This window comes from Lynx rufus, unplaced genomic scaffold, assembly GCF_022079265.1.
Source record: "Lynx rufus isolate CCGP_SWC_20201006 ecotype Redwood Valley unplaced genomic scaffold, mLynRuf1.p SCAF_6, whole genome shotgun sequence".
Lineage (NCBI taxonomy): Eukaryota > Metazoa > Chordata > Mammalia > Carnivora > Felidae > Lynx > Lynx rufus.
The window spans coordinates 40922123-40950119 of NW_025814878.1; the positions used below are offsets into that span (position 1 = coordinate 40922123).

Genomic DNA, 27997 nt, shown 5'->3' on the forward strand with positions numbered 1-27997 from the left:
CTATTCTTCATTCATATCCCAGATGAACTTCAAGGGAAAATCTTTCATTTTCCTTTGGAAAATCTTGTCAAACCTTTCATTCTGCTCAACAGTCATGTGATTTTTCCAGTCTCCAATGGTACCTGGGAGGAAAAGCAAAGAAATTGCCTCAGTGAAGATTCTGGGATGAGGGAACATGATGCCCTAGAGTTGGGAGGAACATCAGTTTTTGGTTTTTTATTTTCCTCCCCACTGAGGCCCCAGTTGCTCCTGCATATGACCATGCCCTTGCCTCTCCCACCTTATGGCCAGCGAGGGGGACACAAACTCATCATGGCAATTAGGTTATAATTTAAGTAATTAGCCCAACTCCTCAGCTGTCAGCCACAGGGAAAAGGAGAAAACTCCTGCAGCTTGTTTACTATTTTGTTCCAGGTTAGCATGGGCTAGTGTTAGTTTACAGCAGTCCTTTAAAAAATTCCCAAAATCAGATTTCCTTGGACAAATATTTACTGATGAGGACATGGATGCTCAGAGACATTTTTAAAATATAGCCAAGCTCATACCGTTTGGAATGGCTCACGTATAATTATTCCATCTGTACTCACTGTAGGTTTACAAAAGTCTTACTTAAACTTATAGACACAGAGTCGTGATGACAAAAGAGGCTGATAGAAGAAGAAGCAAGAAAAGAAACACTGATTGGAAAAGCACATGGAAGTGTAAGCCAATAACTGAAACAGACTGAAATACTAATGAAACTGAAAATACAAATAGTGCAGGAATGGTAAAGCTAGGGCAAATGACATTCCATTACATAAGATGTAAAAGAAAAGTACGTGTCTGGGCAGAAGAAACATAAGAAAATGTTCCTCGCTTCCACAAGGAAATTTGGCTCCTGCTATTTGTCTTCTTGGCCATTTCAGTCTCTCATTTGCAGGTGGGTTAAAGATATATAAACAGAAAATTTTCTTTTTTCAAAGAAAAAAATTGCAAGTACAATGATAATGGCAGCTGAGAGGGGTCATAACATCTAAAACATGACAGGGTATGCCGAGAGTAACAGGAAGGGGATTCAGTTTGGCTTCGAGTTACCAGTGATTCACATTGTTGAGCTGAATGGATAAAGATCTATAGATTTAGTCAAGGAAATACTCATGTAGAGAAATCAAACCAAATATTTACTGTTACTATACATGCAAGCATAGAACCCTGTGATTAAGTAGAAAATTTATGTCTAAAATTCTGTATTATAGATGTCCCATGTACTGTTAGAATATCACAAAGTATGAAGTAGAATGATTGTATAAAATAATAAAAATATTCTAACATGTTCAAATTTATCAGTTTATGAAAGTCAATTCATTTAAAAACTCACTCAGGATGACGTAAGAGATATTGACCTAATGGAGATATTTCCATACATTTTTATGACGTAAGTTTCTGGTAGTAGAGGACACATGATAGTCATGCACAATAACAAGAGAACAGCAAAAGTGTGTTGTTAAATCAATCCTGGCGGAGGTTTGGGAAAAAACAGAGATGGAAGAGCAGCCAGTGACGGCCAACAGACCCACCATTAAACTCATCATCACATGTGCTCATCCCATGTTAATGGGGGGAAAGAATCTAACAGTAAATGAACATCCCTTTTGTGGCAGACATTGTACTAGTCTTTGGTGGAATTCTAGGGGCCATGGAGAAGGCTTTATGATTTTAGATTATTAATCAGATACATTCAGGGACCATATGATATATAGTCTCTTGAAGAGCACCAAGAGGAAATCATGGAAAATCATCTGTCTACAGAAGGGCACTGGGCCATGAGAGCTCCATGTTATAAAAGTAACCCAAGAAGCTGAGAAGCTACATTTTAATCCACTCATACCATCGTGTAGGACAGCCATTCACTGTTCAACCTCACCTTTGCGAAGGAAATGACCTTTAGCTTCTAACCCATATCGGGTCTTTATTACATTCTTGTAATTTGCCCGTGGGTCATATTTCATGTTCTGAAATGTGGCCTGTCTCACAATGGAATCCATTTCCTCCTCACTCAGCTCTTTCCCCAAAAACTTGCAGACTTTTGACAGAGAACCTTTGAGATCCTATAATAAATCACAGTATGATAAATTATTCACATTATAAGAAAGACTTACACATGAGTCACAACTAAATATCATTATGGGAGTGTAAATCACAGGTACTAAGGCTGGTTTGATAAATGGAGTTGACTAGGTATCTATCCAAGGGATACAGGGGTGCTGTTTCAAAGGGGCACATGTACCCCAATGTTTATAGCAGCGCTATTGACAATAGCCAAAGTATGGAAAGAGCCAAAATGTCCACTGGCAGATGAATGGATAAAGAAGATGTGGTATATATATACAGTAGACCATTACTCAGCAATCAAGAAGAATGAAATCTGGCCATTTGCAACAACGTGGATCGGACTAGAGGGTATTATGCTAAGCAAACTTAGTCAGTCAGAGAAAGACAAATATCATGTGACTTCAGTCATATGTGGAATTTAAGATACAAAACAGACGAACACAAGGGAAGGGAAGCAACGATAGTATAAAAACAAGGAAAGTGACAAAACATAAGAGACTCTTAAATATAGAGAGTAAATAGAGGGTTGCTGTAAGGGGTGTTGGTGGAGGATGGACTAAATGGGAAAAGGTCATTAAGGAAAGTACTAGTTGAGATGAGCACTGGGTGTTATACATAGGGGATGAATCTCTGGAATCTACTCTTGAAATCATTATTGCACAATATGCTAACTAACTAGGATGGAAATTTAAAAAGAAAAGAAAAGAAAAAGCGAATACAAAACTTGGTCACATACATAATGTTGAATTAAAAAATAAAACAATTTTGGAAGAAAAGAAAAAAAAGAACTAGAGCTGACCATAAGCAGTGACTTGCTTATCTTTCTTGGTAAATTAAACTTTGACTTGTTTTAGAACACATTTGGGTTAATTTTAGGAACGCTCATATTTCATTTTATCTGTGGTAACTTGGCAAGTATTTGGGGAGTAGCTATTGTGTCAAACACTGCCCTGCATGATGGTGCCGGTGATCAGAGCCACAACAGGGGATCAGTGCTGGGAATTCAGTAGTAGGACCTATGGGCTGAGAGTAATTGTGTAACAGATTTCAGAGAAAGTTTCAACAAAGATGAGAAATTTGTTCTGGGGATTAAAGCAAAAACAGGAGTTTTCTAGGTAGACAAACTAAAGGTATGGAATCTAGACAAAAGAAAGGATATCTGCAACACTGTGGTTGCATGGAAGGTATGAAATATCAGGTCATAGGGTATTAGAAGTTGAGTTTCCCTGGAGCTATATCTGTCTGACAGGCTTTGGGTGAGAAAGATGGGAGATGAGGTTGGAGGAAATGGATGGCCCATATTGTGAGGAAGGTTGCAAGGCTGGCCAGATACTTAAATCTCTTATTTGGTAGGAGATATGGTCTCAACAAGACAGTCTAGTCTTGCTGTCATGATATTGGGGCAGCTGGAACCCAAACTAGTGAAAACTATTCATCGGCCCTTCATCTTGCCTGCCTTGAACTCTTTGTCTTCTTTCTCGCTAAGAGATCCCTGGGGGGGGTGTTCTGGCAGCAATGCCCAGGCCCATTCTAGTAATGATCCTGATCGATCTAAGACCCTCATGGCAATCCAATTGTCCTCTACAAGATATTAGTCTGGGGTGGTCACATGACACCATTTTGGCATTGAAACCGAAAGAGGAAATGAAACAGAAACTTCTGAGAGGGATTTTCCTCATGGAGAAAAGGTGCAAACAGTGCAAGGCAAGAAAGCCCTTTTTCTCCCATTTCCCTTTCTTTCTCCCATGCATGCTATCATCTAAGGACATGACTTTGGAGCTACAACAACCATTCTTCTACTACGAGGGGAGACATCATAGCCACACCAAATATGATATGAAGGAAAGACAGAAAATGCAGGGACATTCTCGACATGTCTGAGCTGCCACACCCAGCATCAGGATGTCCTACCTCTGGAATTCAGTCAATAAGCAGTAGAACTTCTTCTGTTTTAAGCCACTTGGACTTGACTGTCCAGGAGCTGAATTCTTTCTAATCATACACAGACATTTTCATTTAATTTTTCTTGCAATGCTTAACCATATACAATGCAGACAAGATTAAAATTTCCCAAGAGGTGCAACATAACATGTAGAATGTTACTAGATTACATAGTGCAGGAAACAGACTTAACAATCCATGAAAGAGAGACCAATAACCTGGCTCAAAATAATCAAAGATATGCATGCCCACATACATCAACAGACAATTCCTCACACAGAGACAATCTTTGAAAAGAAAGCTCCAGTATGCTTTGGAAATGAACACCTGGTAAAGAAAGCTTAGAAGTGATACTGGAAGAACGTCTCCTGGTACACTGTATCTGGGATCTCAAATTTGATATCGTCCTTTGGATGTTCTGAGCATGAACCTTGATATTCATTCGGCCAGGATGACTTACAGCTTCAGAGAAGTCACTAATGTCACGTTTCTCACCTTCTTCATCTCCTCATACATCAAGAACTGGATGTTGAAGAGGCTTTTGTGCTCATACCAACCTTTGATGTGGTCAAACCAAAGGCTTCCCGACACTGTGGGGAGAACAGATACATAATTAGGTAAATATGCTGAACCCGTTGAAAATAAGATACAGTATTAGAAGATGCAGGATGCCTCAGTAACAAAGAAGGAAAAGGAAATGTGCTGCTAGATTTCAGATTTCCACTCGCGCCTGGTTGTGGAAAAACCATCCAGCTTCCACCATGAAACAATTACATGACTCAAGGAGAAATTGGTCTCTTAAAAGCGCATTTCATATAGACAGGAAATCACCTTAACATGGGGTAAGAAAAACCAAAAGGGAACAGAAGGAGGAATCCTCTGCTTCTCCTTCCTCTCACTGATTCCAAAGGCGCATGGAGCTATTTCCCTGCTGCGTGGAACATGAGGACTTGCTGATGAGTCACTGCAGCTGGGCACAGTGCATTACAGACTAATCTGTTAACTCTGCTGTTCCAGATCATCATCCTCAGAATCAATCCTAACGATGTGAGGTTGCCTGGCTGGCCCAGTGAATAGAGCATACAACGCTTGATCTCGGGGTTGTGAGTTCGATTCCAAAGTTGGGTGTAGAGATTCATTAAAAAACAAATAAAAATATTTTTAAAGTACTTTTTAAAGAAAAGAATGTAGAACGGAACTTTGTCAAATAGAAGCTCCTGGGAGGTGCCCCCTGCAATACGCGGTGCAAAGTTCCCAACCGGTATCTTAACTGAGATTCTTCTCCCTTAGCTAGAACAGAAATCTGTGTGCTAGTGAAATATTCTTTTCATATTAGATGCACATATTTTCTGGTGGTATGACTGAAATCTTGACACTCTCCTGAGAGGGAGAGAGAATGATCAGTGTTTGCAACAGTGGCTGAACTTGGTTACCCAAGTGACCCTACCAACTAGCTTCATATGTTGATTACTGACCCATGCAACTCTTTTTCAGCATCCTCTTTCCCTCTGCCATTCACTAAGTCTAAAAACACCACAAGACACCAAACTTATTACTTAGTTTATAAAACTTTAGTTACCTTTTCCTTCTAGAAATTGTTCCATAAATTCCTCAAAGGAACTTGTAACTTGTAATGTCACATTCTTTGAAAAGTGGAAATATGAGCACGTAACGTCCTTAGGGTTTCTGTATATGTAAATAATCTGCAAAGAAAGGAAGCATTCAATATTTCTGAAGCTTTCATTCTGTTATATTTTTACCCTAATACCTTACAATTGGATGAAGCCTGTTAGTTGAACTTCAGTCTCCTAACCGTATCATATCATGCATATATTCAGCTCTCTCTTGTATTTTGCCTTACTCATTCCCTGCAATGCCTCTCTCTTCACAATTGGACTAGTGACTATCAATTACTCCTCAAGACACACCTCACATGGTACCTCTTCTTAACTCCTCCAGAGAGCGACAATATTCTCTTGTTCCTACATCAATAAATATATGTGAAAATGCCTCTTAGCTATAAATCATGGCAATAGGAAAAACCTGCTAAAATGTTTTCAATCATCTTAGAAAATTTAGTGTGTTTTTCTTGTTTTTAATTTGGTTTTGGGAGAGAGAGAGACAACAAGCAGGAGAGAGGGGAAAATAGAGAGAATTGTTATTTTTAATTTTTTAATGTTTATTTATTTTTGAGAGAGACAGAGCATGAGCAGGGGGGAGGCAGAGAGAGAGGGAGACACAGAATCCAAAACAGGCTCCAGACTCTGAGCTGTCAACACAGAGCCCGACTCAGGGTCCCAACCCACAAACCACAAGATCATGACCTGAGTCAAAGTCAGACACATAACCAACAGAACCACCCAGGAACCCCAAGAGAGAGAGAGAATCTTAAGAAGCCTCCACACTCAGTGCAGAGTCCAAGGTGAGGCTCTATGCCAGGACCCTGGGATCATGATCTGAGCCAAAATCAAGAGTCAGATGCTCAGCTGACTGAACCACCCTGGTGCACCTAGAGTGTGTTTTTTCTGATGCCCCAGTGTATGGTTTACATGGTTCTTATTTATATACCTTCACAGTGTAAAGCACAAATACTGTGAAGATAGAAGTCACCAGTTCAGTATTTTCTGCATCAAAAGAATATGGGATTCATTTTTAAAATTGTTTACTATAACCAATCAGAAGATATAATTTCATAAAACAATAAGCAACCCAATGATGTTAGAATAGAGAATATAATCAATATCTGTCCAACCCACAATTAAATGGCTTATTCAGCATGTGTACAGGATATTCAGGGGCTCTGTATAAAACCTAAGGCTTGTGGGGCGCCTGGGTGGCGCAGTCGGTTAAGCGTCCGACTTCAGCCAGGTCACGATATCGCGGTCCGTGAGTTCGAGCCCTGCGTCGGGCTCTGGGCTGATGGCTCAGAGCCTGGAGCATGTTTCCGATTCTGTGTCTCCCTCTCTCTCTGCCCCTCCCCCGTTCATGCTCTGTCTCTCTCTGTCCCAAAAAATAAATAAACGTTGAAAAAAAAAATTAAAAAAAACAAAAACAAAAACAAAACCTAAGGCTTGTATCTTCATTGTGAAATGGCATGTGTATAGTTTGTTAGTTCCTAATAGAGGAAGCTTCCAGGTTCATTATAGGAAAGCTTTTATTTATTTTCTACCTCCCTGCACATTGCCTGCTTAAGCTAGGAGATGAGCTAATAGATGTCAGCCCTGAGTGATCCCACTGCACTGGAAATAGAGTCTTTCACTCAGGGGATTTACTTGATGTTAACAAAGTGGTGGATAACATCAAATAAATATCAACAGCAGTTGATATTTCCATAAAGAAATAAGAAATCCTCCTAAATGTGAAGGAAGAAGTTCTTTTCACTCCCTTGCTATGATTCTTCATGTCTCTGGCTTTGGATTGGGTAATGGCTTCTTCTCATTAATCCATATACTTATGTAAAAGTGACATCTACACAATGGGATAGCTGAGTAACTTATGCCACATATCTTGATCATACCCCTGTTAAGTAGATAATGATACAAGTTATTAATAGAGGAGTGTTTTGAAGATAAAATCAAAATTCCATTTGGATATTTGAGTTCCATATTTGGATAATAAAGTCCATAGAGATATTTGAAATCTCTATGGATATAATATAGGAAATAGTAAATAGTTTACATTAGTCTAGAATTAAAGGGAGAAATCAACTGTACATACATTGTATTTAAAGTTATGTGATTAGATACTATAACTGGGGTATTAATTACAGAGGGAGAATACACGGGAATCCTCACTTCTCAAAGGTTAGAGGAAGAAAGGAAGAAGGAAGGAACAGTATCTCAGAATGTTATTGTATATGTTTAAAAAAAACTCAAATAACATTTCCTAAATAGTAAAGTTATCAACTTTTCTCACAGAACACCAAGGCCAAGATGTGAGTACAGCAGGTTGGGTTAACTCATCATCTTGATGCTATCATGGACTTAGAGTCTCCCACTTTTCTACTCTGACTTGTTGAATCTCCTCCATGTCCCAGATGGCTACTACTTTTCATCCCCATGGTCTCTTTAAAGAGTGAAGAAACCTTCTCCGAGAAGACATGAAACTTCTGAAAGAAGAAGAAACTTCTTTACCTGTGTCATTGCTCATAAGCTTGTCACTTACCTGTATCTGAATAAATCACTGCAAGATTCCTGGTACCAAAACCAGGCTTTGGACCAACTAAATTGTACCCTCTCCCCAGCTGGGGATTAAACTATCAGGCCAAAAGCACACAGAGGATACAAACCCAAACAAAATGAGAGTTCCGCTGACATGAAATATGAGGAGAGGAATTGGTTGCTGGATAGAGTATGCTCTAAGTGTCTACTGAGGCAGGCTGATACCAGGAATGTCCTATCTGGAACAGCAGGAAAAGAAAATGTTTAAAGAAGTAGAAAGTGATCAATTATGTCAGATGTCAGTAATAGGCCAAGTAAAATGATCAAGAAATAATCCCTGCTTTTTGAAAATTATAAAAAATAAGTGACATTGAGGGGTGCCTGGGTGGCTCAGTCAGTTAAGCATCCAGTCGTGATCTCACGGTTCATGAGTTGGAGCCCCACATTGGGAACTGTGTTGATAGCTCAGAGCCTGGAGCCTGTTTTGAATTTTGTGTCTCCCTCTCTCTGTCTGTCTCTCCCTGCTTGTGCTCTGTCTCTTTGTCTCTCAAAAATAAACGTTAAAAAAAAAGTGACATTGACATTCAGGATTCAATGAAAGAGTGGAGAGTGAGGCTAAATACTTTTAAGTTGACCTCAAACAGTAAATGAAGGAAAGTAGCTAAAAGTGAAATGGAGAAAGACAAGTTTTGTTTTATTGTTAAAATGTGCTACATGAAAACTTGATTTGGGGTCAAACAGAATGATCCAGTTAAACAAAAGGAAATCGGTGATGAATGAAAAAATGAATGTTACATTGTTCAAGCAAAATCTTTGAGAATAGAGCAAGTCTCTCAACAGTGGCACCATGGACATTACTCTCAGAAAACTCTTTGTTGTTGGGGCTACCTTGAGCATCATAAGGCATACATCAGCATCCTGGGCCTCAACCACTAACAATAACACCATCACCACTCTAACCACAAATGCCTACAAATATTGCCAATATTCTGGCAACGAAAATGTCTCCCATTTGTGAAACAGTGGGATAGAGAAAGCTGATCCAAGAAGGGATTCAAACCATGAGTGGAGGGGCAGATATGTAATAAGAATAGAAAGTGTCTACACACCCCACCTTTTCTTCTTAAGGAGGGAAGGCAGTGAGCGGAGGCTTTGGATATGGAGGGCATCTACTGGGAATGGTTTATTGGATAGCCTTTTCCGGGATAGGTGAGCAGAATGCTGTCGAGCTTTGAGAACAGAAAAAAGCATCAAAGAGTCATTTTGGGAAGGGTGGAAGCAAAATAGTTTTTAAAAAGTAAAATGTGAGAATTGTGACCACAAATGTAAAGACAAGACCCACTTTTTAAGTGTTTCGGTTTTTTCATATCACACTAGGAGTTTCATGAACATAGGTCCTAATATACAACAACTTTGTTTCATCAGAGTTAGGTGTTGGCAGCTGATCGTAACAGAGTTGAATGGAGGAAGAGATTTTGGCAAATGGGATTTGAATGTGAAATATAGAGTCATTGGTGGGTTAGGAGAAATTAAAGATATGTGTGGACATATCTTGTATGGACAAATGTTGAGTGAGAGGGAAGAAGTGGAGGGAGAGGGGAACTGGAGACCTGAAAGTGCCGACACACCCCTGCAAGGGACACCTGAAGGGAGTAGGAGGAAAAGGAGACAGCACTCAGATAACAAGGTGCTTAAAGTCAAGATTCATGTTAGGGCAATTACTGATGATCGTTTTTATAATTTATTCAATGTACATATGCATTGCGAACTCCATCTCTCTCAAGAATTTCCATTTTGGCCAGAAACACAGACAATAAATACACAGGTAAGTATGTATTCCATCAGACAGCAAATAGTGTCATTTAAAAAAGGCAGCTTATAACACATATGTTGTCTTAGAGGGTTACTGAAGTTGGTGGAAGAAAAGGTAGCTGGAGTTGAAGTCAACCCTGAGAGACCTGGCAGGGCTAGGGGTATGGGAGGCCAGTGCAGAGCCTGATGGGTCAACCTGGAGGAGGAAATCCTGCACTTGTGTGGCCCTGACAAGGAGTGCCTCCTTCATGTTGACCCTTTGGGTGCAATTTGGCTTCACTCCTGTCTGGCCAGCCAGAGACAATGCACATCAACTTTGAAATAATCCCATGAGTGACAGGAGAAGAGGTAGAAAGGAAGAAAATGAGCCAAGAGCTGAAATTATCAATAGATGGAGGTGACTGATCACTCAGTAGAGACAAATGATTTGCTCTGAACTTTCCTACGACTTCCAATGAACTAGGTACATTTGAAGAGAAAGTGGGCAAAATAGTTTGGAAGTGTCTCAAGGAAGCAAGGAGGGCACACAGAGAAAAGAAAAAGGAATTGTTAGCAGTTTATATATACTTGGTAATACAGCTAATTAAAAAATTAAAGGATATATAATATATAATGTACATGATATTATAATACATTCTGTACATTACATTAAATACACACAAATATACTCTTTTATCTTTTAATGGATGTATTACTTATATAATCAGAAAACAAAGGGTGCAAGATAAAAATCTCATACTGTAAGATAAGAACACAAATGGCTATTGAAACTTTAAGTATGTGAAATGCCACATTTGCTAACAGCTAGATGAGTGCAGTATCAATGTAATGAAATGAAATGAAACAATAAAAAAAAGAGCAGTTATTTTTCAGCAGCCATGGTCTATTTCCTACCTTTCCTTTTTTGTTCTTCAGCCCCCTTGGAACCAAGTAGTATGGGAGGTGGGTAGCAAAGAGACGAGGAGATGGTCTTTCAACAAAATCCATTTTTCGAAAGTTGTACTCGAAGAAGGGGACTCGATCAACTGTTTCCAGATTCCCAATGCCTTTGCGATGTTCTTCAAAATAAATCAAGCTTAATAACTGCTGAAACCAGCTGGTTCCTGTAAAAGAAATAATTTCATTTTCAATGATGCACAAATTTCTCTAAAATGCATAGATGTGCCATCAGGTTTTTATCAGAGCTTGGTATTATAATAAGTATACTGATAATTTCATCTGAACAGAATTTTCATATAAAAAATGCAGAATAGATGAAAGAAAACAAATATTGCTTTTATTTTTCCTTTAAAGAAGATGCTCCATTTGAAACTCTGTGGGCATTTGTCCCAGAAATTTATTTTTTGACTCTTCTGTGCTTTCTTCTGCTTCATGTATGGGACTTTTAAACTATCTTCTATGCCTGCCTCTAGATTTCCTTCCACAACCCCACTCCTAGGACATCAGGTAATAGAAGCAAAGAAATAGGAATTTTACTGAAGGAGTCACCTCCCATGTTTTTCGCCATCACCTTGTTTCCTACTGTGTCCATGATGTCCACTTAAGTAAATAGTGTTCATTATAAATCCCTAAAGGAGGCCTTGTGACCCACATGGAGACAGAAAGGAAAAGATGATGCCTAGACTTGGACCTTTCACTGTAAGTGGGATGTAAAAAAATTCTTATGATGATTGTTTCTCTTAATTCCTATTAGAGTGGATGTTTGTCACAGAATAAGTGGGTGTCATCCCAAGGTGGGGCCTCTGGGATAGCTCTTCTGGAACCACAGTAGAGGCAGGACCTGCCTATACCAAACCACAGCCTTCCACAATAGGTCACTGCATTCTACTGGAGCGGGGATAGACACTGAGGAACCCGATGGCCCCCTCCTCCAGACCAGTGTTGCTCATTGCCTGGATTAATTCTAAGGCAATTCTTGTTATATAGATATATTCTTCCTTCCTTTTCTCCTTCTTATCTCTTCCCTCCGCTAGGCTGGTTACTCTGGTTGTTGGTTTGTTCAAGCAGACATTTAATCCATTCTCTTGATACTTGTTCTACACCTCCTTCTTACTTTCTTTCCCTTTCTCTGGAATAATCACCCGCATAATTTCTGTCTGGGTAACTTTATCTTCATTTCTTTTTCCTCACTGCTTCTATATTTTCCTTTCTCTCTCTCTCTCTGGATTAAGCCCTTTAGTTTCTCTTCCTGGTCAATGTTTATTTTTTTCTTTTTCCCCATCCCAGTCATTTTTCTCCTTGTATGTGCTCTTCCATCAGCACCAAGTATACCCTGATCTTTACTTGTAGCTGGTGTTTCTGTTTTCTTGCTTTTGGATTGTTTTTGTTTATTTGTTTGTTTGATGTGTTTGTGTCTTTGTGTGTTTTTGTTTTCTGTTTGTTTGCTTTCCTTTCCAGGGCTACTTCAAGGAAAAAAATCAAAGCACGTCTGGTGGAGGGTCGAAACATCACTGTGAGGAGGGAAATGAAATAACCAAAGTCACAATAACAGAGTGCAAGTAACACTCTCCAAAAAACACCTCCTGAAGGGCCAAGTCCTAGACAGTGTATGACCCCCCTTTAATATAGCAGTGCTCACAGGTGCTGAGCACATAACAAGATTTTCAAACTCATAAGGGACAGATAATTAGCCAAAATGATGAAACGGAAGAACTCTCCTCAAAAGAATTTCCAGGGAAAAGTGACAGCTAAAAAATTGACCAAAACAGATATAAACAATATAACTGAACAAGAATTTAGAATAATAGTCATAAGATTAATCGCTGGGCTTGAAAAAAGCACAGAAGACAGCAGAGAATATATTGCTGCAGAGACCAAGAATAAAAAATAGTCATGATAAATTTTTAAAAATGCTATAAATGAGGTACAAAATAAAACAGAGGTGGCCACAGCACGGGTTGAAGAGGCAAAGGGGGGAATTGGTGAATTAGAAGATAAAATTATGGAAAAAGAGGTAGCTGAGAAGAGAGATTTAAAAAATCCAGGATCACAAGAGGAGAATTACACAAGTAAGTGATTCAGTCAAACGTAACAATACCTGTATCATTGGAATTCCAGAAGAAAAAGAGACAGAGAAAGGGGCTGAAGGTGTATTTGAACAAATCATAGCTGAGAACTTTCCCAATCTGGGGAAGGAAACAGACATTGAAATCAAGAGGCACAGAGAACTCCCTTTAGACGTAGCTTGGGTTGACCTTCTGCATGACATATAGTGAAACTGGCAAAATACAAGGATAAAGAGAGAATTCTGAAAGTAACGAGGGATGAACGGGGCTTTAACATATAAAGATAGACACATAAGGGTAGTAGCAGACCTATCTACTGAAACTTGGCAGGCCAGAAAGGAATGGCAGGAAATCTTCAATGTGATAAACAGGAAAAATATGCAGCCAAGAATCCTTTATCCACCAAGCCTATCATTCAGAGTAGAAGGAGAGAAAAAGGTTTCCCAAACAAACAAAAACTGAAGGAATTCATCACCACTAAACCAACCCTACAAGAGACCCTATGGGTCCTCTGTGAGTGAAATGTTGCAAAGTCCACAAAGGACCAGAGATATCACTACAAGCATGAAACCTACAGATAACACAATGACTTTAAATCCGTATTTTTCAATAATAACACTGAATGTAAATGGAATAAATGCTCCAGTCAAAAGACATAGGGTATCAGAATGGATTAAAAAAAAAACAAGACCCATCTATTTGCTGTCTACAAGAGACCCATTTTAGACCTGAGGACACCAGATTGAAAGTGAGGGGATGGAGAACCATCTATCATGCTATTGGAAGTCAAAAGAAAGCTGGAATAACCATACTTATATCAGACAAACTAGACTTTAAAGTCTGTACCAAGAGATGAAGAAGGGCATTATATAATAACTACAAGGCCTATCCATGAGGAAGAGCTAATAATCATAACTGTCTATGCACCAAATTCGAAAACACCCAAATATATAAACCAATTACTCAGAAGCATACTCAATCTTATTGGTAAGAATGTGGTAATTGCAGGGGACTTTAATACTCCACTTACATGAATGGACAGATCATCTAGGCAGGAAATCAGTAAAGAAGCAATGGCCCTGAATGATACACTGGGCCAGATGGACTTGACAGATATATACAGAGCTTTTCAGCCCCAAGCATCAAAATACACATTCTTCTTGAGTGCACATAGAACATTCTCCAAGATACATCACATACTGGGTCACAAAACAGCCCTTAATAAATGTAAAAGAATTGAGATCATACCATGCACACTTTCAGATCACAGTGCTATGAAATTTGAAATCAACGACAGGAAAAAGTCTGGAACACCTCCACAAGCATGGAGGTTAAAGAACATCTTACTAAAGAACGAATGGGTCAACCAGGCAATTAGAGAAGAAATTTAAAAATATATGGAAACAAATGAAAATGAAAACACAACAATCAAAACCCTTTGGGATGCAGCAAAGGCAGTCCTAAGAGGAAAATACATTGCAGCCCAGGCCTATCTCAAGAAACAAGAAAGACCCCAAATACAAAATCTAACAGCACACCTAAAGGAACTAGAAGCAGAAGAACAAAGACATCCCAAATCCAGCATACGAAGTCAAATAATAAAGATCAAAGCAGAAATAAACAATATAGAATTCAGAAAAAAAGTCGAACAGATCAATGAAACTAAGAGTTGGTTATTTGAAAACATAAACAAAATTGATAAATCTCTAGCCAGGTTTCTCAAAAAGAAAAGATAGAGGACCCAAATAGATAAAACCATGAATGAAAATGGATTTATTATAACCAATCCCTCAGGAATACAAGCAATTATCAGAGAATACTATGAAAAATTATATGCCAACAAACTGGACAACCTGGAAGAAATGGACAAATTCCTAACACCCACACACTTCCAAAACTCAAATGGGAAGAAATAGAAAATTTAAACAGAACCATAATTAGTGAAGAAATTGAATCAGTTATCAAAAATCTCCCAAAAAATAAAAGTCCTGGACCAGGTGGCTTCCCTGGAGAATTCTACCAGACATTTAAATCAGAGTTAATACCTATCCTTTTCAAACTGTTTCAAAAAATAGAAATGAAAGGAAAACTTCTAGATTCATGCTATGAAGCCAGCATTACTTTGATTCCCAAACCAGACAGAGACCCAACAAAAAAGGAGGATCACAGACCAATATCCCTGATCAACATGGATGCAAAAATTCTCAACAAGATACTAGCAAATTAATTCAACAGCATATTAAAAGAATTATTCACTGTGATTGAGTGGGATTCATTCCTGGGCTGCAGGGCTGGTTCAGTAGTCACAAATCAATCAATGTGATACATCACATTAATAAAAGATACGAACCATATGATCCTCTCAATCAATGCAGAAAAAGCATTTGACAAAATATAGCATCCTTTCTTAATAAAAACCTCAAGAAATTCAGGATAAAAGAAACATACTTAAACATCATAAAAGCCATTTATAAAAAGCCCACAGCTAATATCATCCTCAATGGGGAAAAACTGAGAGCTTTTCGCCTGAGATCAGAAACATGACAGGCATGTCCATTCTCACCACTGCTGTTTAACATAGTGTTGGAAGTTCTAGCATCAGCAATCAGACAACAAAGAGAAATAAAAGGCATCAAAATTGGCAAAGAAGTCAAACATTCACTTTTTGCAGACAACATGATACTGTATATGGAAAACCTGACAGACTCCACAAGTTCTCCATCTGGTAGAACTGATACATGAATTCAGCAAAGTCGGAGGGTATAAAATCATTGTACAGAAATCAGTTGCATTTTTATACACCAATAATGAAGCAGCAGAAAGAGAAATACAGAAATTGATCTCATTTACATTGCACCACAAGCCATAAAATACCTAGGAATAAATCTAACCAAAGATGTAAAAGATTTATATGCTAAAAACTATAGAAAGCTTATGAAGGAAGGTGAAGAAGACACAAAGAAATGGAAAAACATTCTATGCTCATGGATTGAAAGAATAAATATTGTTAAAATGTCAATACGACCCAAAACAATCTTCACATTCAATGCAATCCCAATAAAAATTGTACCAGCATTCTTCTCAAAGCTAGAACAAACAATCCTAAAATTTGTATAGAACCACAAAAGAACCCGAATAACCAAAGTAATATTGAAGAAGAAAACCAAAGTGGGAGACATCACAATTCTAGACTTAGCCTCTACTACTAAGCTGCAATCATCAAGACAGTATGGTATAGGCACAAAAACAGACACATAGACCAATGGAGTAGAATAGAGACTCCAGAATTGCACCCACAAATGTATGGACAACTCATCTTTGACAAAGCAGGAAAGAACATCCAATGGAAAAAAGACTCTTTAACAAATGGTGCTGGGAGAACTGGACAGCAACATGCAGAAAAATGAAATTAGACCACTTTCTTACACCATATACAAAAATAAACTCAGAATGGACGAAAGACCTGAATGTGAGACAGGAAACCATCAAAACCCTAGAGGAGAGAGCAGGCAACAACCTCCTTGACCTCAGCCACAGCAATTTTTTACTGGACACATCTCCAAAGGCAAGGGAGTTAAAAGCAAAAATGAACTATTGGGACCTCATCAAGATAAAAGTCTTCTGCACTGCAAAGGAAACAATCAACAAAACTAAAAGGCAACTGACAGAATGGGAAAAGATATTTGGAAATGACATATAGGATAAAGTGTTAGTATCCAAAATCTATAAAGAATTTAACAAAATCATCATTCAAAAAAACAAATACTCCAGTGAAGAAATGGGCAGAAAACATGAATAGACAATTTTCCAAAGAAGTGGCCAACAGACACATGAAACAAAGCTCAACATCACTCATCATAGGGAAATACAAATCAAAGCCACACTGAGATATCACCTCACACCGGCTAAAATGATCAAATTGAAGACTATAGATGCTGGTGAGGATGTGGAGAAATGGGAAACTTCTTGTACTGCTGATAGGAATGCAAACTGGTGCAGCCACTCTGGAAAACAGTGTGGAGGTTCCTCAAAAAAGTAAAAATCAACTACTGTATGACCCAGAAATAGCACTACTAGGAATGTACCGAAGGGATACAGGAGTGCTGATGCATAGGGGCACATGTACCCCAATGTTTATAGAAGTACTTTCACCAATAGCCAAATTATGGAAAGAGCCTAAATGCCCATCAACTGATGAATGGATAATGAAGATGCGGTTTATGTATATACAACATGATACTACTTGGCAATGAGAAAGAATGAAATCTAGCCATTTGCAGCAACGTGGATGGAACTGGAGGGTACTAGGCTAAGCGAAATAAGTCAGTCAGAGAAAGACAGATATCATATGTTTTCATTCATATGTCGATCTTGAGAAACTTAACAGAAGACCATGGGAGAGGGGAATGGGGAAAAAAAGTTACAAACAGAGAGGGAGGGAAGCAAGCCATAAGAGACTCTTAAATACAGAGAAAAAAATGAGGGTTGATGGGGGATGGGGGATAGGGGAAAGTGGGTGATGGGCATTTAGGAGGGCACTTGCTGGGATGAGCCAACAACACTGGGTGTTGTATGGAAGCCAATTTGACAATAAATTATATTTAAAAAAAATAATAATCCATGCTAATCAGCAGCACATAGTGAGCAAGATCACTCTTTGGCACACATGCTTTGCTGGCAGGGGCAGGTGGTATGCACCTCATCTGGTCTTCCCACTACCTTCATATTGGTGGTTGTAGTCCTCCAGTGTTGCCCAGGGAGGACCACGACCACATGTGCCTATGTATTACCACAGCTGGAGCTCAAACTCAATGAAAATCCACTGTTAGGAAGCTCTAAAAAGGTTGCTTACATACTTCCACCTTTCCCAGTTGACAGACACTGTGTCTTCAGGTGGTATCACAGCTTTGGGACAGGTACCAATCATGCCACATTTCTGCAGAGATTCAACAGTATGATGCAAAAATCTCTGCAGAGATTCAAAAGTTCAAATACCTATGTTCAGCTTCTCTTTATCCACTCCCTCTTTCTTTCCTTCTTTCTCTTTCTTTCTTTCTTTCTTTCTTTCTTTCTTTCTTTCTTTCTCTCTCTCTCTCTCTCTCTCTCATTCTCTCTCTCCCCACCCCCCCAAAAAAATAAATCAACGTTAATAAAATAAATTTTAAAATGCCAAGACAGGAGAATTCATCCTAAAAGATAGAACAAGAAAAGTTAATGGCCACTGATCTCATTGAGACAGATATAATATTCATGTTCCAGAATTTAAAGCAATAATTACAATGATACCAGCTGGGCATGAGAAAAACATAGAAGACAGCAGGGAATTCCTTACCACAGAGATTAAAGACCAAAAACTTGTCAAGCAAAAATGAAAAATGCATAACCAAGATTTGAAACGAACTGATTGTAATGACTATAAGGATGGAAGAAGCAGAGGAATGAATAAGTGATAGAGAACATAAAATTATGGAAAATACTGAAGCTGAAAAGAAGAGGGAAAGAAAAATATTAGATCATGAATGTAGACTTAGGGAATTCAGTAACTCCATAAATTATAATAATATTCATATCATAGCAGCCTCAGAGGAAGAAGAGAAGGAAAGGGGAACAAAAGGTTTATTTGAGGAAATTATAGCTGAAAACTTCCTTAACCTGGGGAAGGAAAGAGATATCCAAATCTAGGAAGCACAGAGAACTTTCTTAAAAATAAACAAAAGCACGCCAACACCAAGACATATCATAGTTGGGGTGCCTGGGTGGCTCAGTTGGTTAAGCATCCAACTCCTTTATTTCAGTTCAAGTGATGACCTCACAGTTTGTGAGATCAAACCCGCATGGGACTCTGCACTGACAGCTCAGAGCCTGCTTGGGTTTCTCTCTCCCTCTCTCTCTCTGCCCCTCCCCAGAGCTTGTGCTCGCTCTCTCTCTCTATCTCTATCTTTCTCTCTCAAAGGAAATAAATATTTAAAAAAATTAAAAACACATATCATAGTCAAACTTGGAAAATATAAAGATAAAGAAAAAATCCTAAAAGCAGCAAGACAAAAGAATTCCTTATCTTACAAGAGAAGACAAAGAAAATTAGTAGCACAGCTCTCCATAAAAACTTGGCACCCCAGAAGGGAATGGCATGATATATTCAATGTGTTGAATGGAAAAAATATGCATCCACGAATACTCTATCCAGTATTCAGAACAAAAGGAGAGATAAAGAATTTCCCAAACAGAAAGTAAACGAGTTTCTGACCACTAAACCAGAGCTGCAAGATATATTAATGGGGGATTCTTTGAGTGGGAAAGAAAGACAAAGGCAACAAATACTAGTAAGGACCAGAGAAAATTTTCAGATACAACAGTGTAGCAGGTAGTAAAATGGCACTAAATTTATATCTATCAATAATCACTCTGAATGTAAATTGACTAAATGCTCCAGTAAAAAGAAATAGGGTGTCACACTGAATTAAAAACAACAACAGCAAAAACAAACCCATCTTTATGCTGCCTATAAGAGACTCATTTTAGGGGCGCCTGGGTGGCGCAGTCGGTTAAGCGTCCGACTTCAGCCAGGTCACGATCTCGCGGTCCGTGAGTTCGAGCCCCGCGTCGGGCTCTGGGCTGATGGCTCAGAGCCTGGAGCCTGTTTCCGATTCTGTGTCTCCCTCTCTCTCTGCCCCTCCCCCGTTCATGCTCTGTCTCTCTCTGTCCCAAAAATAAATAAACGTTGAAAAAAAAAATTAAAAAAAAAAAAAGAGACTCATTTTAGACCTAAAGAAACCTGCAGATTGAAAACCATCCATTATGCAAACAGAAGTTACAAGAAAGCCAGAGTAGCAATACTTATATCAGAAAAACAAAGACTGTAAGAAGAGATGAAGAAGGGCTCTATACCATAACAAAAGGGTCTATCCAACAAAAGATCTAACAATTATAAATATTTATGCCCCCAAGTTGGAAACTCCAAAATATATAAAACAATTAATAACAGACATAAATAATACATTGATTATAATACAATAATACTAGAGGACTTTAATACCCCACTTAGATCAATGGACAGATCATCCAAGCAGAAAATCAACAAGGAAACAATAACTTTCAGTGACACACTGGAACAGATGGACTTAAACAGATGCATTCAGAACATTTTATCAAAAAGCAGCAGAATTCACATTCTTTTTGAGCACACATTGGACATTCTCCAATATAGATGACATACTAGGTCACAAATCAGACCTCAACAAGTACAAAAGGATTGAGATCATACCATTCATATTTTCAGACCACAATGCTATGAAACTTGAAGTCAACCATAAGAAAAAATTTTGAAAGACCACAAATACATGGAGGTCAAAGAACATCTTACGAAAGAATCAATGGGTCAACCAGGAAATTAAGAACAAAAATTTGAGTAAGTTTATTCATTTATTTTGAGAGACAGAGGGCTCATGCATGTGTATTGTGTGACCAAGTGGAGGAAGAGCAGAGAGAGAGGGAAAGAGAAAATCCCAAGCAGGCTCTGCACTGTCAGCACACAGCCTAATGCAGGGCTCGATCTCATGAACCATGAGAAAATGACTTAAGCTAAAATCAAGAGTTGGACGATTAACTGACTGAGCCACAAAGACACCCCAAAAAAGGAATTCTACAAATACATAGAAACAAATGAAACTGAAAGCATTATGGCCCCAAAACTTTGGGATGCAGCACAAGCAGACATATGATGTAAGTATATGCACAGGTCTACTTCAAGAAGCAGGAAAAATCTCACATATGCAGCCTAAGTTTATGCCTAAAGAATCTAGAAAAAGAACAACAAATAAAGCCTAAAGCAAGCAGAAGAAAATAAATAATAAAGATTAGAGCAGAAATAAATTATATAGAAACAAACAAACAATAAAAAACAGTAGAACTGATAATAACACCTGATTCTTTGAAAGTTAATAAAATTGATAAACCCAGATAAGCCCAGCCAGACTTATCAGAAAGAAAAGACAAAGGAATCAAATAAATAAAATCAGGAATGAAAAAGATCACAACCAACACCTCAGAAATAAAAACAATTATAAGAGAATATTATGAAAAATCATATGCCAACAAATTGGGCAATCTGGAAGAAATGGATAAGTTCCTAGAAACTCACAAACTACCAAAACTGAATCAGAAAGAAATAGGAAACTTGAACATACTCATTACCAGCAATGAAATTGAAACAGTAACCAAAAATCTCTCCAACAAACAAAAGTCCAGGGTCAGATGGCTACTATTGGTGTCTTTAAGTCTTTGTGTTGTTTCTTATGAAACAAAATTGAGAATATGAGTAGTGTGAACAATTGAGAAGTTGAGACAAGAAATCTACATATGCAAGAAGTAAATACATTTATTTTGAAGGATTAGGGACTTTCCATAATTCTACAATTTGCTTGACACAAATGTAATACTCATGTAACTACCAATCACCGTTTACCTGCCATTATTCCCCTCAGTTTTGTCACTGTTGAGTGAGTGGTGAGGTCTTCATACCACATAGGGATGTGATATCACAGAGGGAATGACAGGTCCTGGGGTTGGCTGTTCAGGTACCGTTTTGTGTCCTCTTTTTCAGGGATTCCACACTCTATCCAGTTTGTCTTCTGAACAGAATGGTCCTAAACGATAAACATCTAAGGTTTATTCAAATTGCCTCTGGATAAACACCTAAGGTTTATTCAAACTCCCTCTATATGTACTTGGGTTATTGACCTTAGATGCTGCTTCTCTTCTGTTGTTAGTGCTTCCTGAATAACAAACATTTCTTCATTTATACTAAGATAAATCACCAAACTTTGGCATCTGTTGATGTTACTGCATGCACACTATCTGATTTGGAACTGGACTCAAGTCCTTCCTAATACATATCCTCTCACCCTTATTTGGGAAAAGTAGATTGTGTTTCTTATTTAGAACTACTCTCAGTAACTTTGGAATTCATGGTTCCATCTGTCCTATTGTCACCTTTCATTAAATAAAAATTTGATCCAAAGAAACGATTTAATCCCTTTTATTGGAGTAATCATTACTGTTAAGAAAATGTTTAAACCACAGAGATTCAACAATAGAGAAGAAACTGAGATGGATGGAGGGAGAAGGGTGGGAGATGGGATATATGAATGATGGGTATTAAGGAGGGCACTTGTTATGATGAGCACTGGGTGTTGTATATAAGGGGACGAATTGCTGAATTCTACTCCTGAAACCAATATTTCACTTTATGTTAACTAGCTAAAATTTAAATTAAAAACAAAGAAGTCTTTAATGTGACAGAAATTGGACCTGTAATTATGAAGACAAACTTTTTCTCACAGTATTTCCTAACTTAAAACATAACACATTCCTGAAGCCAAAGTTGTTAATTGCTAGAAAGGAATAATTGTGATTCACTAAAATAAAAAACTTGAGAAAAGCAAACTGATCCTTATGATTCTTTTTTAAAATTTTTTTATGTTTTTATTTTACTTTTGAGAGAGAGACAGAGTGCGAGCAGAGGAGGGGCAGAGAGAGAGGCAGACACAGAATCTGAAGCAGGCTCCAGGCTCTGAGCTGTCAGCACAGAGCCCAACGCGGGTTCGAACTCACGGACTGTGAGATCATGACCTGAGCCGAAGTCGGACACTTAGGCAACTCAGCCACCCAGGGGCCCCTGATTCTTATGATTCTCGAAAATTTTAGTTATTTGCAAAACTTGTAAGGCTGAAAAGTGGGAAAATTACCCAGTTTTGAGTTTAAGCACAACCTCTGACCTAATATTGCCTGACTACTAAGCTCTATTGGCCTTGTCTTAACTGTAACACAAAAATTTTAAAAATTTGAGTAGTGATTTGAAAGTGTGTATGCTGTTGGGGATAGACTCCATAATTAGTTCTAGTAAATCACTAAAAAGAAAGTGAAAAAAAAAAAGGCAGAACAACCACTTCTAGGACAAGATTGGAATCTAGAGAATGTATATTACCTAAAATACCCAGTTTCTGACAAAAGTACCATATGTCAAAAAACAAGAAAGTGTAACACATATTCAGGGGAATAAAGGGCAATTAGTAAAAACTATCTCTGAATGGACCCAGATGCTGGACTTAGCAAAAAAATAAAATAACAGCTATAAAACAATGTTCATTTATTGAGTCCTTAGATCTCAACAAGTTTGATCCGACAGAAGAAAGAATCATGGAACATGAAGACAGATCAGTAGTGAAGAGAATTACAAAGAATAAAAAGAACAGAAACACAAAGAATGAAGAAAACTGAACATAACCTCAGGGACCTGTAGAACATATCAAACAGAGGAACATATACAGAAGGAAAGGACAGAAAAAAATCTTTGAAGAAAGTATGGTCAAGAATTTCCCATATTTGAGGAAAAATATTAGTTTACACATCCATAAAGCTTGACGAACAAGTAGGATAAACGTGAATAGGACAAAAGCTACACATATCACAGTTAAACTACTAAAACATACATTTTAGGATTGTTGCTTTTGTTTTTGTGAATGATTTTGGTATTTTAATGAGTATTGAGTTCAATCTCTTGATTGCTTTGGGTGGTATGAGCATTTTAGGATATTAATTTTTCCAATCCACAATCATGAGGTGACTTCCATTTGTTTGTGCCTTCTTTGATTTCTTTCAGCAAAGTCTTGTACTTTTCATCATACAGGTCTTTCACTTCCCTGGCTAAATTATCTAGATTTTTTGTTTTTATTTTTGATGCTACTCTGAACAAGATATTTTTATTTTTTTTCAGATGTTTCATTATTACTGTAAAATAATGAAACTGATTTCTGTATATAGATTTTGTATCCTGAAACTTTACTCTGATTAATTTGAACAGTTTTATGATTGACTCTTCAGGATTTTCTATATATAAAATCATATCAGTTGCACATAGTGACCATTTTACTTTTGCCTTTCTGATTTGGATGCCTTTTCTTTCTTTGTCTTGCCTAATGGTTCTAGCCAGGACTTCTAGTACCACAATAATGGTGAGAGTGGGCATTCATGTCTTGATCCTGATCTTAGAGAAAAAGCTTTCAACTTTTCACTATTGAATATAATATTAGCTGTGGCTTGTCATATATAGTCCATACTATGTTGAGGTGTATTCCTTCTACACTCAATCTATTAAGGCTTTATAACATGAAGGATGCTGTATGAGTTGCGTTTTTCTGTGTCTAGTGACATAATTATGGTATTATCTTTTATTTTATTGACATATTACATTTATTGAAGTGTGTGTGTTAAAGGAAACTTGCATCCTAGAGAGAAATCTAATTTGGTCCAGGTGTTCTTGAATTTAATTTGCTATTTTGTTGAGAATTTTTGCATCAGGGATATAGGCCTATAGTTTTCTCTTCTTGTGGTATTATCTGGTTTGGGTATGAGGGTAACAATGGCCCCACAGAACAAGTTTAGAAGCATGCCCTTCACTTTGGTATTATGGAAGAGTTTGTGGAGGAATGATGTTTCTTTAAATGTTTGGTAGAATTCACCTGTAAAGCCATCAGTTCCTGGGGGTTTGTGTTGGGCTGATTACTCATAAATCTCTCAATTTACTCATTTGTCTATTTTTCTCTTTCTTCTGGATTCAGTCTTGCTAAGGCTGTGTTTCTAGAAATGCATCCTATCTTCTAGGTTATGTAATTTGCTGGCATACAATTGTTCATAGTAGCGTCTTATGCTCCTATGTATTGCTGTAGTATCACTTGCAATGTCTCCTTTTCTGTTTCTAATTTTATTTGAGTTATCTCTCTTTTGTTCTTAGATAGTCTAGCTAAAATTTTTTCAACTTGGTCGATCTTTTCAAAGAACCAGATTTTAGTTTTGTTGTTCCTTTTTGTTGTTTTGTTGTTGTTTGGGTCTTCATTTCATTTCTGCTCTGATCTTTCATCTCTATTATTTCCTTCCTTCTAATAAGTTTGGACTTAACTTGTCCTTCTCCAGTTCCTTATGCTGTAAAATTAGGTAGTTTATTTGATGTCTTCCTAATTCTTTGATTTTTTGATTATTATTAAATTTCTATCCAGAACAGTTTTTCTCTCTATCCCATAAGATTTGATATGTTGTCTTTCCATTTCATTTGTTTTGAGATAATGTTTTATTTTCCTTTTGATTTACTTTTGACTTTTTGGTTATTCAGAAGTATTTTGTTCAGTTTCCACATATTTGTGAATCTTCTCACTTTCCTATTGTCAGTTCCATAAATAGGAAAGATAGGGAAATCTGAGATTTGTTTTGTGTCCCATCATATAATCTATCCTGAAGAATAAAGAGATGAGTGTGCACTTGGCAAATATTGGAGGGAATGTCCTATAGATGTCTCTTAGGGGTACCTGGGTGACTCAGTTGGTTAAGCATCTGACTTCGACTCAGGTCATGATCTCACAGTTCATGAGTTTGAGCCCCGCATCGGGCTCTGTGCTTAGCTCAGAGCCTGGAGCCTGCTTCGGATTCTGTGTCTCCCTCACTCTCTCTCTCTGCCCCTCCCCAATTTGCTCTCTGTCTCTCTCTCAAAAAATAAGATAAAATTAAAGTTAAAAAAAATTTTTTTTTAAAGAAGTCTCTAAAGCCCATTTCTTCTAAGGTACTGTTCCATTGCAATGTTTCCTTGTTGATTTTCTGTCTGGATAACGTATCTACTGCTGACAGTCAGGTAATGAAGTCCCCTACTATTAATGGATTGCTATATGTTTCTCCCTTAAGATCTGTTGGTATTTGCTTAATAGACTTCAGTGCTTGAATGTTAGAGTACAAATACTTGTGGTTTTTACATCTACTTGCTGTATTGACCCTTTTATCATTACGTAATGACCTTCTTGTCTTTTGTTACCACTTCTGATTTTGACTTGAAATTCAGTTTGTTTGATATATAGTAGGCTGCAGCTATTGTCTTTTGGTTTTCACTTGCTTGGAAAATCATCTGCCATCACTTCACTTTGAGCTTATGTATGTCTTTAGAGCTGAAATGTCTCCTGTAGGTGACATATAGTTGGGTCTTGTTTCTTTAACCATACAACCACTGTGTGCTTCATGATTGGTAAATTTATCCATTTATTTTTAGGGGGATTATTAATATGTAGAACTTATTAGTGTTCATTTGCTATTTCCCATCTATATTGTTTCTTTTTCATTCTGTTTCTGCCTCCCTTGTTAATTGGTGGGTTTTGTCGTGGTATGTGGCCTTTTTTCTTTTTTTCCATGTTTTGTGTCTGCTCTAGATTTTTGCTTCAGTGTTTCCTTGAGGCTTACATAAAACATGTGGGCCTTTTTCTTTTGCTAGCAACTCATATTCATTTGCATCTGCTCTACATTTTTGCTTTACAGTTACCTTGAGGCTTAAATAAAAAATGCTAGCCCTTTTTCTGCCACTAGCAGCTCAAATTAACTTGTCTATGTTACCCTCTTTTATGTTTTTGATGTCACAAATTACCTCTTATTATGCTACGAATTTGTTAACCAATTATAGTGACTATCATTATTTTTAATGCTCTCTTCCTTTACCCTATTCTGTAATTGTTTGACAAACTATTCTTAAACAGAGTTAATGTCCTAATTTTGACTGTCTGTATCATCTTTATCAGAGTTTTATGTGATTTCATTTATTAGTGTCTTTCATTTCAGCTGGAAGAGTTCTTTCTGCATTTCTTGCAAGGCAGGTCTAGTGGTAAACTCCCTCGAGTTCCTGCTGAGAAATCTGCTAATAGCCTAAGGCATAGGGGGTAAAGGGTAGGGGGTTCTTTGTGGGCTAACTCTTCTTTCCCTTGCCTTAAGAATTCTATCATTGAGTTTGGACACTCATCATAATGTCTCATTGTTTTCCCATTGAGATAATAAAATGTTCTATGAGCTCTGTTGACTTGTATGTTAAATTCCTTTCCCAGGTTTCTCTGACCCCTTCCTCTGTTCTCCTGATACACTCCTTCATCTTATATTGGCTTTTCTAATAGTCTGATAACTCACATAGGGTTTCGTCACTTGTTTGAAATCCTAGCTCTCTCCTTTTCTACTTGAATCATTTCTAAATTCCTATCCTCCAGGTAACTTAATCTCTCTTCCATGTGACCTGCTGTATTTCTAATGCTTCTTACTGCATTTTTTCATCTGAGTCTCTCAGCTCCAGAATTTGCTTGAGTCTTTTTTTTATAATTCCAATCTCTTTGGTAAAGTACTCCTTCTGTTCATTAGTTTTATGCTTCAGTTCATGGAACTGCCTTCTAAATTTTCTTGTAGCTTATTGAATTTCTTCATAAAAGCTGTCTTGAATTATACATCAGATCACAGTATTTTGTCTTTGAATTTCGCTCTGAAGGATTGCCCTTTATCCTGTGTGATACTGTATTGCTATGATTCTTCATAGTGGATGAAATGTGCCTTTGTCATCTCACTTGAAGGCCTGAATACCTTTCTTGTGTAGAAAAGGCTTTGACTCTAACAGTTAAACAGATTGGCAATCAGAAACTTACCTTTGTTTCTCAGTTCATGATATAGCACAATTATTTTATTTTCTCTTACTGAATCTGACTCACCATTAAATTAGGAGCATACCTAAAGGATCTGGCATTTTTAAAAAAGTGGCAGGAGAGTTGTGGGTTTAGCCCTTGGGTCTTTGGGTGTGCCCAAGGACACTGGGATGGGTGGAAGGTATCTCAGAGGTCCCAAACTTCTTCCTGAAATACCAAGGCAGACAGCAGAACACATCTTCTGTCAATTCTCTTTCTCTGCCTTCTTCCCTTTCCGTCCTTTGTCCCAGTCGCAGAGTTCTCTTCCGGGAAACCCAGGTGCTGCTGAAGAGCAACAGGCCCCTCCAGCTGCACCTGAGCAGTCGGGAGGAATTCACTTACCACCTTTGCTTTCCACCTCTTCTGCCTCCTCTGCTGGTTCCAGCTCTGGCTGCTGCACCTCCCTTGGCCCTTTGGCCCCATAGCCTCTCTGGTTCTCAATCCACCCACTTTGGATGCACAT

At 37.8% G+C, this 27997-nt stretch overlaps 1 protein-coding gene across 1 annotated transcript; it reads right to left on the bottom strand.

The window, feature by feature from the left end:
- On the bottom strand, nucleotides 1-27997 carry LOC124529100 (amine sulfotransferase-like). Its single transcript, XM_047103005.1, has 6 exons — nucleotides 27877-27997; nucleotides 10899-11107; nucleotides 5612-5735; nucleotides 4528-4622; nucleotides 1904-2087; nucleotides 1-122 (listed from the first exon to the last, which is right to left on the bottom strand). The coding sequence occupies exons 1-6, from the start codon at nucleotides 27995-27997 to the stop codon at nucleotides 1-3; spliced, it is 855 nt and encodes a 284-aa protein (XP_046958961.1).

Bases quoted from the DNA above. Each gene is read 5' to 3' on its own strand.
- LOC124529100 (XM_047103005.1), bottom strand. From the start codon at position 27,997: ATGTGCATCCAAAGTGGGTGGATTGAGAACCAGAGAGGCTATGGGGCC. The intron at 11,108-27,876 runs GTAAGTGAATTC...TTTCTTTTACAG, and splicing joins AGAGGTGGAAAGCAAAGGTG to GAACCAGCTGGTTTCAGCAG. The intron at 5,736-10,898 runs GTAGGAAATAGA...CTTTCTTTGCAG, and splicing joins TGAAGAACAAAAAAGGAAAG to ATTATTTACATATACAGAAA.